Below are 14,478 nucleotides of genomic sequence, written 5' to 3' on the forward strand. Positions count from 1 at the left end.
TGGCCTTGCTTGACCATACCCAGCCATCACCAACATGTTAGCATCAACCCAGTTAGTTTCTGGGGCATCGATAGTTTCTGCTGGCCACCAAAATTGCATTGGTAACTGAATATTAAGTCATTTGTATGAGCTGCAAATGGGGCTAGAGTACATATTTCCTATTACATCTCATGTATAACCGGTCCTTTGCAAGGGCATAGGAAACGATTCTGCGCTTTGCCTACGGAGAAAAGAATAACATCCATACTAAAGCCTGGAAGGACCTTAGTGATAAACAGACTTCCCAGAAGACAGTTCTTAAAAGCGGTATTAACCATGGAGAACATTGCCTTTGGGTTGTGGCCACTGGAAATTCTTAAGGAAGTTTTTTCGTCTGGCAAGGAGGTAACATGAGCAGTAGATGTTAGAGGTGAATGTACATGAAGGGAACTTGCTATTTAAATTAAGACTGTTTCAATCAACAGTAATTAAGGAAAACAACAGGATAGATGGGCTCTACCCCTTTAATCATTCTTGGGCAGAAACAGATAATGTAGGAGAATATGTACCTGAGTTCCTGCACTCTTCCCAGCTGCTCTGCTGCTTCTGGCTTGTGTGGCTGATCTTTCTTTGGACATAGCAAAAGGGTAAGGACATTCTCACTATCCCTACCCAGTGCAAACCCTGGCCCATTGCTGTAAGCCTGTGCAATTTTTTTTTTTTTTTTGTTCAGCTATTTTTAAAATTTTTATTTTATTTTTTAACTTTTTAAACACTTCATGGAAAGTAGCTGAAACTGACAGCAGGGTAAAAACTTTCCGAGCAAACTAATGGTTTGCGGTCCAGAGACTCTTACAGTTCACCTCAGGAGCGCTGGAGCTGAAATCCACCGAGGCAACGCAGCTCTGGATACAGTCTGAGATGGGGGGGACGCTTCTTTACCATCATCCCAGTCTATATGAAGAGCTAAGTACACTAATCTAGATAGCGAAATAATCAAAACCAATATAAAAGTAAGTGCTGATTTTTCACGGTGTGCTCAGAAAATGGGAACCGAGCGAGTCACTGAAGAGTTAATAGAGGTGCACGATGTCTGTTCTAGCTCCCCCCCCCCCCCCCCCCCCCCCCCGACACATATACACAAAGCATAAGAACACGGATTGACGTGTATTAAATAAAGCACATTGCTTACTATCATAGGAGCCCCAAAGCATTCGGAAATTCTTTACATCTTGTGTGGCACAATTCCTCTATTAAAAAAAGACCCGCATAAGCCCTGCTAGTGCCCAGTGGCTGCCAGGCAGCTGGCTGCTTTCTGAATATATTCCCCAAATTCTTTATTACCTTTTTCTGTGTGCAGGACATACAGGCAGCTGAATGCTTCTAGCACTGATCTCCCGCACGCACACAGGTCTTAAGAAAGGCACCCGGCACCTCTGCTCTTATCAGAGGCTTTTGCTGCTGAAGCAGATCAAACATTTTAACAAACCCTAAATAACACCTTGGGTGGCAGGAAGCCTGCAGGTGGGAACCAGTAAATGGAGAGCAATTAAATTCAGGCCACTGTGGTGGGCAGCGAGTGAGGAGGGAGGTTATAATCGGAAGAACGTCGTCGTGTTACTTTTACCTGATCCAAACCGACAAAGACAATAAAAAAAAAAAAAAAAAAGTTATGCTAGAAAACATCAGTAGCACATTGCATCTTTAAGTTCCAGTCCCAGTTCCATATCAGGATCATGGTATCCCACCGCTCCCACTCTCTCTCCACAAGTTGGAAAAAAAAAGTTTTACACCCCAATTTTCATGTCCTTTTGTTGCTGATTTCGTGCTTGCTCAGTGCTCATTAATCTATCACTCGGGTCTTTTGCATCACTCGTGTGCTCTTGGTGCACCAAGTGGACCATTTCCTGAGACTTGCTGGGTTCTCCATTCAGTTCTTCCATCCTCCCATCCTCCACCGGTCCTTTGTTGCCATTTATCACCAACTTTTTCTTATGCCCACACCTGTTTAAAAAAAAGGGAGGGTTTTGCAGAATGAATAGGGCTTGCATGAGCAGGAATGACAATGTTATTCAGCAAGTAGGGGACTATATAAACAGGTTAAATAGTATTGAATGAAAGGAATGACAAGAACAGCTTCCTGTTGGTCTACCCTAGAGCATTTTCAGACCAGCTATTTAAGTTTCAATCCCTTTATCACGTAAACAGCAGCTAAATTGCATTTTTCTTTGAACTCCTGGTCAGCCGTTAATCTGGATTATGGGTTGGTGCTGATTTGCTCAGTTTTAAGAATGAAAGGAAAATGGATCAGAAAGAACAGTTTATTTTTTAAGCTCTGCAATTCATGCTAAGAGCCTTGGAATAATTTGCTATAGGAAAGAAGAGAAAAGGCCGAGCAACAGTTGAAACAAAGAGAGGAAAAATATTTATGGCCAGATTAAAGCTGTAAAATGGTCACAAATTGGGATTTTATATCTTCAATGAAGAAAATGGACGGCCAGGGAAGAACGCCTGGTACACAGCGAGCACGCCACGGAAAGGGTTCAATTTGGGGCGTGCACACTTTGTTTTGTTTTGATTTGGTTTACATTTATTTTAGGGGTTTTTTTTTTTTTCGTTTCTTCCATTTCGTTTCATTTATTTTAAACACAAAGAAAAAAAAAAAAGACAACAAAAAGTGAAACTGAAAAAGGAAACAGAAGAGAAAAAAAAATGTTGGGTGATCCCTGCTGCAACCCCCTGCCGGCTCCCCGGATCTTCTTACCCCAAGACTTATTATTTAGGGGGCAGGCGTAAGCTGCACTGCCTCCCGCCCCACCGCTGTTACACAACTGTAAAGGGCGCTGGGAGACTGAGGCCGGCTCCGCTATCCCTTCCTTCTGTACGAGATGACGGCGCTGGCATGAGCCAACCTGCTGCCCTATTCTTGTACCCAAGAAGTGGATAACCGGGCTGGTCTTGATCTGCTGGCGCCGAGCGACCGCGGACTCTCCTGCCCTGGGAGGGAGGGGCGGCCTGGGTTTGGGGTTTCGAAGTGGAGTGCCAGGTTTTAGTACAAAAAAACCCCTCAACATTCTGTTTTATTTTGAAAATGAAAGGAGAGAGGAAATTGTATTAAAGTTTCTCGTTTCATCTCCAACGAATGCAAATCCCCGGTTACGACTGGGCCCATCCAGCATGTGATCTGGTGAAAGTGCTTTCAGTGCTGGCTGCCGTCGTTTCATGGGCTTCCAGTCGCCAGCAATGTGCTGTAAGTGCAACAGTTTCTTGTGAAGGAGTTCTCAACCATTTGGCTCCACTGGCGAGGCTGCTGCTTGAAGCTGTCCGGTTACTCATCATTAACTCACTTGTAAAACATTCGTCACCTGCTCAGCCACTGGCCTGCCCTTCCTTTCTGTTTGCAATGATTCTGATCTTGCCTCCCCACTTCCTACCCCATGCCACAAGCGCTACACCGGAGCAGCTGATGCTGAAGAAACAGCGTAGGAGGAAGTCTGGTCTTCGCCTGAGGCAGATAGCAGCTCCTGCACTGAATACTCACCCGCTGCTTCAGTTACAGGACGGTTACACACCTGCTACTGGCATCTCAGTACTTCTCCAGTTTTCAGGATGCAAACATTTTTTTTCAAAACAGTGCTTGAAGTTTACTGTTTCTTAGATCCTACAGGAGATTCATGAACCCCTATTATGATACATAAGGTCTTAATCATGCTTTCTAACTCCACTGAGAAAACAGGGAGTCAGTTCTATTCTATTCTGCTAGGTTATATTATATTTATGAATTTTATTGGGTAACTGAGTGTGCAGCACTTATGCATGGAAGCTTCACACTGATCCGTAAATCTACTATTAACAAAAAGGGGAAAAAAATGCATTCAAATCTGCACTTCCTCCCTGCACATAAACATCTGTTGTGCATTGGGAGCTGCACCTACAGAGAAGTCAATAATGGAACAGCGAGCTTGAAGCCTTGGCTCTCCCCTTGTGATTTTTGTACAGTACTGCTGTCTCTGATTTTGTCAGCCTTGGACTTCTGCTTGCACTGGATGGCACTGCAGCTGGTGCATGCCCGCTGGCAGGAGAGAGCATTCTCACTGCCATTCTTTATTGCATTGGCTTCCAGTGCACAGGCTGTGACCTTGATTTATAAACTACTTAATTTGTCTTCGGGGGATCTCTGCTCTCCTGAGATTTTATGATCCTCTGCAGGCTTTAAGATCAACTCATCATGGGTTACTGGAGGTCCCCTCACTACGATCTGCTCGCCTATCAGAGACCCCTACGTTTTTGCTTTGTAACCCGCCTTGAACTTTTGTTATTGTGATGAGGAGAACAATGCATTTTAATAAATTCAAGTTTAATAAATCCGGTAGGACATAATCCGTGATTAAAATGTTTATGATTTGGCTGGGATGGCAGTGAAATCTATTTCAGCTAACTGTCGCCATGAGAAAGTTTGCACATACTGAAATTCCAGCTCAGGATATGTTTCCAGTCAGCAAAAGCAGCTTAACAGTTTACAGATGCTTTCCCCTGCCCTCCCCTACCCTTCCAGTCAAACACTGGTTGCATTTCATCGGCTGCCATGTTTGTCTGTTTCTATGGTGATGGTGGAGGAGGCGGGGCTAGTTCTAAACAGTTGAGAAACTGACAAGTAGCCTGACCAACCACAGCATTGCCAGCTCTGCCCCTGTATAAAACACCAGAGATATGAGCTGTCTCTATGAGTCACCTTATGGTAGACGTTTTAGTTTAAATAGTTCTCTAGGAGCATTATCGGAGGTCTTCTATTTCTGAACTTATGTATACAGTGTGGCTATGCTGTGTACATAGAGAGGGCTACAGAGGAATTTTTCAACCATCCTGAATATGTGCATCTTAGAACAAACTATTCTGTTGCTTTAAAAAAAAAAAATTAAGGAAGCAAATTAGATCCAAAATAATTCGCAAACAGCAGGATCCGACTAACAAGTCTGTTTGCAATAGTTTTGTCATTTTCCATTTTACCCAGCCAGTACAGAGAATGATACTCAAGCCACTAAGATGTTAAAAGGAAGTGTACAAAGGGTCAGTTACAACTACAGCATTCAACTGACCCAGAATAGTATCCCCAACTCCCCACCCACCTTGCACTGCCATATTATGACGCTGTATTTTAAGTTCTTCTTTGAGTTCCTTTTTGTTGTATTTAACCTTTCCTTCAATGCTGCTCTTAAGTTATCGCCCCCCCAGTTATCATGTAATTTCAGTCCTTTTGTTCATTTGTGAACCAGTATGATGTCCCCACTAATACCGGTATATAAAAGTTGTAAAATAAATAAATAAATATAGTTTTGTTTGCAAGGAAATGATACCAGCTTTGGAAATTCTGCACTAAACTTGTGGATGCTCCAACCATGTACTTAAAAGGTGTCTTCATGCACTTAACTGCATGTAGGAACATTTTTTAAAACAGTATGGCCAACAGGGATTTGTCAAGTTTGGCAAGATTTACCAGTATGCTTGCAGCTGTGAAATGTCCATGTTGGAATAAAAACCAGAAATTGTATAAGTATGCATATGCTATGGATATTGTGATACCTGGATGGGTGTACGGTGATTTAGTTTGTGTAAAAACGCAGCACTTGCATTTACATTTTTTTTAAACATCTGCATTCGTAAATTGCATCGTCAGGCAGAAGAGCAAACAAAACGGTTTGCTTACCTTCTCCTGCTATTGACAGCTATACAGACCGCAAGGATTAATGCCAGTGAAATAAGAGACACCGTTATGATCAACCAGTCTGTGGGCAAAGAAGCACAAAACAGCAATATTTAGCGAGGACTACGGATCATTCAATGTTAGCATTGCTCATGACTATACATCCAACAGAGAAGCATCCATTGTGTATGCTTCTCACAATCGTTACAGAGGATAAGGATTATTTGGCTCACCCAGTCTATTGTTCCTGTGCATGCTGCTTAAGTTAAGGATCCATCGCAGCTGCCAACATACAAGCTTGACCACCTGCAGGATTATTGCCCCTTATCCAAGTCAGTTTTGTCGTCTTCCCTTTTTGGTAGATGTGCATTATGTTCCTGTACCACCCCCACTGTCTTTTACCCAAACTCTCAGCCCTGTTCTTACCACTGCCCCCTTGGGTTAAGACAAAACTACTCTGGCCATTTTTAATGATAAAAGCAGAGATTACTGAATATGTCTATTATTTATAATTCAAACGCATGATCATCATATGCTTCCAGCGTTGTGAGAGCAACACTGGAAGTGGCCAGGAATGGGTAAAACAATACCACAATCCCAGCTGGGGTTTCAGAGGGGGGGGAGGGCTCAGTGATTTGGGAAAAAACATGGAATGGGGGACAGGCTCAGGGTGCTATAGTCACTTTTTTTTTTTTTTAATTTAGCAGGTTAGGAGGGCTAGGGAGAGCATCGGGTGCTAGTCCTCAGTTATGTCAAATGTTTTCTTGGGGGGGAGGGGGTGTACGGAATCAGGCCTGAAGGCCCACTGACTCTTTTTAGTACTGTGGCGGTACGTAACTGGTTATATGCTTTGAATATAACTGGCTTAGGTAAAGTCTTATTCCTGGACAACTATGAAACCTAACCAATGATATTCAAAATTATACAACTGCATGTAGCTGGATAACTTTATTCAACGGGAAGTTTATCCTGCTGAATATCCCTGATAACTCATCTGGCTAATTTAAGCCAGACGAGTTATCCATATATATTTTTTTTTATGTTGGCCCAGCAACTTGATCTTCTATTATCCCTCCCCCTTGAGCAGAAAAGCACTGCATAACCATACTCCCTTGTTAAGTGAGGACTATTTCCTAACAAGCCACTTAACCTAGAGGTGGCTGCACGTCTATTTCAGAATTGTTGGGCTCCCGTGGCTCACTGGGATGAAAGACCTTTTGCTGTATTAACCCAGTCTGATTGCTACTATTATTTCTGCATTGTTGTTAGCTCATGTTAATCTTGCCTTCCTATTTACAAAATAGAGACGACCAGCACAAATCCTCTCTCTCCGTCACTGTAACTGGTCAATACTCCAGTTATGCGCAAGGTTCTGATCAGGATTTTTTTTTCCATGTAATGATGTTAGCTCCTGGGAACTATTTCTCAGATTTATAACATTTATTACGCACTAACTGGATACATAAAAAGGGACAGGAATGATGGTGGTGGAGGTGGGTGAAAAGGTAATGAAGAACTGCACATAGATCATGTGAAGATTGCCTCGGTCACTAGAGGGTTCCAATTTGCACTGTGAACATTCCTGAGTTCTGACCATATGGTCAACACAATCAAAAATGTTTTCCATAAGACCAACCTGGAACTCTGGAGGCTCTTTTGGCTCCAGGGGCATCTGTTGTTTCTGGACTGCCACTAAGTCCACCGCTTCTCTTTCCGTTATTTCCTTTCACATTGGAATCATCTAGGGGACAAAGACATCACGTCAAAGAAAAGTCTATAGGTGCAGAAGTTGCTCGGGACTAGAAAGCTGCCTAAGCCAAATTGCAAGGTTTACTCAAGTTTACGCTGAATTAGAGAGGAAATAAATATGTTTAGCACAGATCAAAAGCCACTGGTAATATTCACACTTGCAACTTAGTCATAACCTGATAAATATACAATGCAAGACTTGAATTTTTATCTTAGGATTCCGTAGGAAGCAGAATCCTTCCAATCGCTCATAAATGACCTTAGCACAGCAAAAGTGAAAATGACTCTAATAGTCGAGCAGCTGCTAGTGAGATCCTACATCAGAGGGGACAGGGTGAGGAAGGAGTGGAGAAACTTCGGAAAGACTTAAAGAAAGCGGAGCCAAAAAATGACTCATTAGGGGACCAAAACTATGACACAGGTGGAAAGAAATTACTGGAATTCTAACAGAAAAATTATGCTGTGCACAGTTCAAAATGTTACTTTATTCCAGGATAAAAAAAAAACTTTAATCACTGTTCTCCTCAGCGCAAATCAAGTAAGGTTTCCTCCATTTATTCTTTATAGTCTGCTTCCTCATCTAGATGATGCTCAAAGCAGATTACAATATTAAATCAAAATACATAAAAAAAGAAGCACAGAGTAAACAAGTTACTGTACATAGCCTCTATTTAATACAAGAAACAAACCTACAACATATAAATGAGCAATAATGCAATCAGACAGCACAATTAAAAGAAGGTGGATCTAGCCACCTAGAGCTAAAAGGTGCACAGCACAACATCTGGAAAGAATTTCACTTCACACTTAAAGTGCAAGAAGCCCAAGCAGCAGAACGTAGAAGAAACTATTTACTCAAAAGCCATCGTAAACAGGTAAATCATCATCATCACTTTTCTAAATGCCAGAAAATTCTTGCACCCAGCTCTTTAGGTAAGAAGTTCCAAATCTTGGGCCCAGCGTACAAGAATCCTGCCTTCTCGTTACCTCCAATCTTCTCTCATAGACGTTAAATGGTAGAAAGTTATGAGGCCAATATTCATTCATCCTCTCTCCAACTAAATATTCTCGGGTATCTTACAGGTAGCCATATAAAAGTTTATCTGGCTAATCCATAGGACAATGAAATAGCTGTCAGACTTATCTACTAACTAAGCCAGACAATGAGTTACACTGTAAACCAATGTGATATTCCATATTGAATGTCGGTATAGAAAAACAAATAAGACCGAATATCGGTACTTATGTAGCTAAGTTAGCCAGATAAGTAGCCCTGCCCCAGAATGCCTTTGTTCCTCCCCTTGCTTAGCTGGCTAATTCATTTAGTTGGATAAATAGCCAGCAAAGCAGCAGCCACTCAGCATGCCCAAATATTGAAATTAAGTCCAAACGCAACCGACTGAGTGGTGCTGAATATCAACCTCTATATGACTAAGGCCCTATTTGTCTTTTTGCCAAATTATCTGTGGAGTCTTGGCTCTCAGAGTAATAATTCTGGCTAGGTACATACCAGACCGACTGAACCAATAGGAACTGAAACAAGGACTATGCTCAAAGGCCAAAGAATAGGTGGGATTATGCAGTCTTCACGTCTATGTCTGAACTCACATGCATCGTATACCTTATATCCAAGAAGGAGGCCCAAGTATAGGGCCCTCCAAAGGTTAGGAATAGCAAGTCACATATTCTATGTATGCTTGCTTGTAGTCAATATCACCAATCTGGCTCCACCATTTCTTTTAAAATATCATTTGAAGGCATGGAGAAAATCAAGAAGCAGATTTTTCCAAAAGCAGAGTCTAGGAAACAAACAGTTCACAAGTCCACCAGATGGTTTTACTTCTGAGGTCAACAGGGACCCCATTGATTGATGTGTTTTATGCTACCTCACAGGAAATTCCTAGCTTAATGCTATGTCTGGCAGAGTTGGGATATGATCTGTACTTCTACAAGGAAGATACATATTAATAAGCACACAGAATTCTGTACTAATAACGAGTTTGTAAAGGATTTTGTATGTTGTCGCTCTTCTGGAGTCAGCAATGGGATGTTGCTATTTTTCAGACACCCCTAAAATAAATGTTGTTAAAAGCCCTAAAAAGCCTTTACTACCAGGATGATATATATCTGAGAAGTCCAGATGTTGCTTAAGTCAGCAGGCAGATGTTTTTACATTATTTGTTCAAAGAATGAGGAAAATTGCAATATTTAGCAATAAACAAAACCCAACTAAAGTTTAATTAACAACATGGCTCCTTTGCAGACTCCCATATTACCTCGCACTAGAGAGATGTACTCCTTAGCTTGTGCACAGAAAAAGTGTTTGGGTTTTTTCCAATTTATTTTGTTTAATATTTATATTGATTTTTTTCTTTTATTGGACATAGCGAGGCCAATATCCAGTAGGCCATTTAATGGAAAAGTTATCCGGCTAACGTTAGCGGGATACCTTGTTCTGTATATTCAGCCGGTTAGGTTTTCAGGTTATCCAGCCTTGTATGACCAGATATCCAGATCTTTGAAGATATCTGGTTAAGTAGAAAGTTAAGTAGCTGTCAGTGTCGCTCAAAAAATAAAAACTTCTAAGGGCCTGTGGCCTGAGTGTGAGCCTTTCCCTCCCACGGCCCTGTCAGGCCCAGCAGGCTCGGAACAAAACCAAACCTTCTCCCCCCACCACAACCTTTCCTGGTTTCATTCCAAGAGTTGGCATCAGTAGTCCTGGCCTTCATTTCCCCCATCCCCCCCGGTCACAACAGAAATTGTCTCACCCCAGACTCTCCAATCCCCCCCCCCCCCCCCCCCGAAGGCCAAAAAAGATCTCCTGCCAGGAGCGAGGGTCTTACTCACCCGCTCTGAATCAGGTCTAACGTTATCCAGCTGGATGTACCCAAAATTCGGCTAGGTTAGCCAGATATATTTGCCCCTCCTTGGAACGCCCCCCCTTTATTATCCATCTAAATTATAGCCGGATAAGTGACTGAATGTGCCAAGTTTGCCATTTAGATAGATAAGTTATCCGTTGAGTTATCCGTCTAAATGGCTTTTGAATATCTCCCTCGAAATGAAGACCAAAGTGAAAAGGGAGAAAAAGAGAACAAAGAGACAAGGACCCTTCCCCTCAAACCCCCCAGTATTGCTGATATTTAAAAACTGAAATCTCCCTTCTGTGGGATCTCCAGAGTTGAAAGGCGGCAGGGGTCGTCCCCATTTGCTCCTGCCCCACCGGGTCTGGCTCTGAGGCCAGCGCAGGGCAGGAAGGACTGCGGGTTGCTCCGGCCTCATTTTGACTTTGCAGACCCCACAGATGGGTGGGGGGTGTGAGAAGGTTTCTAATTTTTGCACAATCCGCGGTTCTTTTTTAATTTCTGAAATGAAAGGAAAACAGACCCTGAAGCATTTTTTGGTTTTGTTTTCTAGAAATGAAATGAGGTTTTTGCTGTGTTTTTCACACTCCCAGTGCTCAGGAATGATCCTTCTGAGCAAGCTTTACAGCACCAAGGGCAATCCAGACTATGCGATGTATCTTGCTTTACATTTGGGGGTAATGTTTACAAGGATCTGTGCACATAAACCCCAGTTTATACACGTAAATCCGCTTTGTAAATGATCCGGGGGGAGGATGAGTGTAAGATTAATAGCGCGTGTATTTTTCCCCGCACTCTGGGGGTGTGCAAACCTTTGATTTTCAAAAGCACGCAGGCGACAGGTACATGCAGAACGCTCACCTGCGTGGAGCGAGTGTAAGTTCCTGCACGCAGGTCTGCGCTTGCTCCAGCACAGCCCAGGAAAATTTCCAAAGAAGTCTGATTCACGGGCTGCTGAAAGTGATCCTCTCTAAACAATAAGTGGCACCAAGTTACAGACACTGGCCTTAGAACTGAAAGGCTCCCCGTTTAATACTTCGGCACTGTCTGGTAATTTAAAGACGGCTCAATTCTTCCTCGCCTCTCTCCATTGCTCTTGGGTAACAAATCAATGGAGCGATACACGAGGACTGAGGCTTAGCAATGAACTACAAGCTGAAGCAAGAAACACAACAACATCTTTTGCTAGAGTCACAGGCCTGTTCTCCCGCGAGTGCTTGCTGCTGTTCTTATATGTAAAACGAACCCTTCCTAATTCCCTCTAGTGCCGTAAGGTCACCCATTAAATGCACATCAGGAATGAGGTCTCTCTTGCTACGTTTTGCTAAAGGTTGCCCCTTAAAGCATCAGTATCACAACGGAACTGATCAGAAACGAACCCTCACCGCAAGTCTTTAAAAAACAGCTCAAAACATGGCTGTTCTTGAAAGCATTCCCTCCTGAACCCCAACATCCTATAATAAACGCTCTTGAAAGCCTTACCGCATAACTTCTACTCTGCATGAACGCATAACCCCTCCCCCCTTCTCTATCCTCCCTTTTCCCTGTCCCCCACCCTTCTCGTAACCTCCCTCTTCCCTGTCCCCCACCCTACTCATAACCAAGTCATATTGTACATATTGTATATAGGCTATATGCCATTTCTATATACCCACATCTAATATTTAATTTTAATTTTATTCATATGTTACAATGTTCCTTATATTTATTGTTTAATCAACTGTTCTCTTGTTACAATGTAAAATAGGGCAGTTCCGGCTCTATTCAACCTGTTTTCTGGAAACCGATGTGATATCTCGATCGAATGTCGGTATACAAAAGAAATAAATAAATAAATAAAATTCCGGATACCTAGGCTATTCTGGTATCTTAGAGATAGATATTCAGGGGGTTGGGAAGCAGGAAAGTTTACCTGAATATATCCAGTCAAGCGTTCTGCTGGGTAATTTCAGGACGGCTATTTTTCACACCACTCACCTGCCTAATAATAGCCAGGTAGAACCGAATACTAAGGCCACACCCCCAGACACCATCTCCGCTTGCTTTATCCGGCTAAACTTTGTCTCGGAGGGAACTTTCCTTCTGCCCCCCCCCCCCACCTTCCCCTCCCTAACCCACCCCCCAGCCCTACCTACCCCCCCCTTACCTCTATCTTTTAGTTGACAGACACACACAGGAGGATTTCCTGGGTGGGGTACAAATAAGAAATCCAGGGAGAGGGGGAATGGTCTCATTAATACATGTAATGTTGCCAGTTTGGCCAGAAATGCGACTGGGTTTGTGATTTCTTACCGAAGAATTGGAGCAGGTGGCTTTGACAAGGCCCTTATCAATGGAAATGCTCCGGACAACACTTTTGGGCCAGGCACAAACACATCGGGAAAATCCCTTTAGAATTTCACACGCCTGGCCTACATCTCTTGGCTTCTCCCCTTCTGTGTTTTATTTTGCTTTTTATCTATCCACAGAAGAAGATGCCAGCTCCCTGTGCCCCACTGGAATGAAGCCTCCAGATTCACTGCACCTTTTAGGAAAATGAAAGAGCAGTTGGAGAAGTAGGAGGGGTTTTTTTTTATAGCACAATGGCAGCTTGGCCACATGGACTAAAAGAGGAAGTTTCACAAAATTGTCTCAGCGTGACTTACGGGAGGTACTAAATGCTTTCAGAGGGAAAGTAATTGTCCACCTCCAGGCATGGATCTTCCTTACCGGTTTCTGTAGGATTCTGAGTTTCATCGGGATGGGCTCCGTGTTCAGGAGGAACGACAGCTGCGTCCTCTTCTGCGGTTGTGTCCTCGTAGCTCGTGTACGTACTCTCAGTGGTGTGGTCCATCAGAGGGGGGCCTGGACGCTGCTCCTCCTCCTCCTCGTCAGTGAGAGTATCTTCATCAGTAGTAATGCCAGAAGAAACAGTCACAGTCGAAGTGTCACCAAAATCTTTGTGATCTAATCCATCAGGATGGACCATGTCCGATTCTGTGGTAGGAGGTCCCTCTGACGTGGAGTCCATTTCATAATGAACGTGCCCATCAGGGCTTTCTGTTACCGTATCAGAAGGTTGGAAACCATGAATTTGCTTGCTATCTGTCCCGGCTTCTGGTGTGGAGGGTGTGGATCCATCCTGATGCGTCGCTTCCGTTCCAGTGCCCGATCCGAAAGGATCTATAGGCTGAGGACCTGCTGACAAAATAAAAAATGTGTTTTAATAAATATAATCTTTCTGGCACACATGTGATATAGATGTCTTTTCAGATATAATAAATGGCCATTTAATCCCAATCAATACATTAAAGGACTCTGATATCTTACTGACAACTGCTGTACAATACATGGGGTTGATATTGTTTAGAAAAATATAAGAGGAAGGGCGATATGAGTGACTGGGTTCTCCTACAAGCCCGGCTAGGGAAGCTGCTCCATTACCTTAATGGTTGACTCAGATATATAGAACCACAAGTTTCCAAGATCCCTATCTGGAAAACAATCTGTAGCACTGCAGACAGAGTGCTTCACTGAGAGATGAACCATATCAGCAGCTTATATAATGATATGGGCCGGGAATAGTACTTCATAACACCCTTAGCTGGATGGACTTTAAAGTTTGCAAGAAAATGTTATCATACATACAATCTGCTTATTAAATTAATTCCCTTTTACAAATTATAACCAGCTCATTAAACTTGCATCTTGGACCGATTTGTATAGACTATAGATTCTTTTTACCTGATCAACTCAAGGTATTTTCCTTGCCTTCAAAGCTGTTGGTGTCTACTATAATATAAACACTGGTACTTGGGCACATTATCCAAAGGAAAATTTCAACATTAACAGTAAAACATCTCACAGAAAAACCAAGGACAGTAAAAACAGTGTGAGGGCATGCTAGCTATTCTGCATCTCCATCATGTCCTGTCTGTTTTTAAACCTCTGATTCGCAAGGTGCGGAGGAAAACTCTCCAAAGCAGCGAGATGTTAGAAAAACGCTCTTATTACTGGCAACGCAGAAAAGCAGGAAAAAAAAGCAAGCTGTGCTCCGAAGGGCTTCTTTGGAGAAGAATGAGGAACAGAGAAACTTTAACTTTAAGATCACCAAGTACAAACAATGTCCTTCACTTCTCCAGCTTAGAGCTGCAAACTGAAGGCTTCTTCTCCTGCTCTGGGGCTTCCCCACCAGGCACAGTGGCA

The 14,478-nt window shown here is 42.8% G+C and overlaps 1 protein-coding gene across 2 annotated transcripts in view; it reads right to left on the reverse strand.

Annotated features, from left to right (window-relative positions):
• Positions 1 to 1,092: 1,092 nt before the first annotated feature.
• CD44 (CD44 molecule (Indian blood group)) overlaps positions 1,093 to 14,478 on the reverse strand; it is a 55,166-nt gene continuing 41,780 nt past the window's right edge. Inside the window, exons 5-8 of one of the 2 annotated variants that reach the window (XM_029582294.1) lie at positions 13,003 to 13,470; positions 7,317 to 7,421; positions 5,684 to 5,762; positions 1,093 to 1,983 (exon numbers count right to left, since the gene is read on the reverse strand). In XM_029582294.1, the coding sequence (XP_029438154.1) occupies positions 1,767 to 1,983; positions 5,684 to 5,762; positions 7,317 to 7,421; positions 13,003 to 13,470 (869 nt within the window). In that variant the 3' untranslated portion in view covers positions 1,093 to 1,766. Of the gene's footprint in view, positions 1,984 to 5,683; positions 5,763 to 7,316; positions 7,422 to 13,002; positions 13,474 to 14,478 lie in introns of both variants that reach the window. The other variant, XM_029582293.1, reaches the window with a different exon arrangement.

Source organism: Rhinatrema bivittatum, chromosome 17 (assembly GCF_901001135.1).
Source record: "Rhinatrema bivittatum chromosome 17, aRhiBiv1.1, whole genome shotgun sequence".
Taxonomy (NCBI): Eukaryota; Metazoa; Chordata; class Amphibia; order Gymnophiona; family Rhinatrematidae; genus Rhinatrema; species Rhinatrema bivittatum.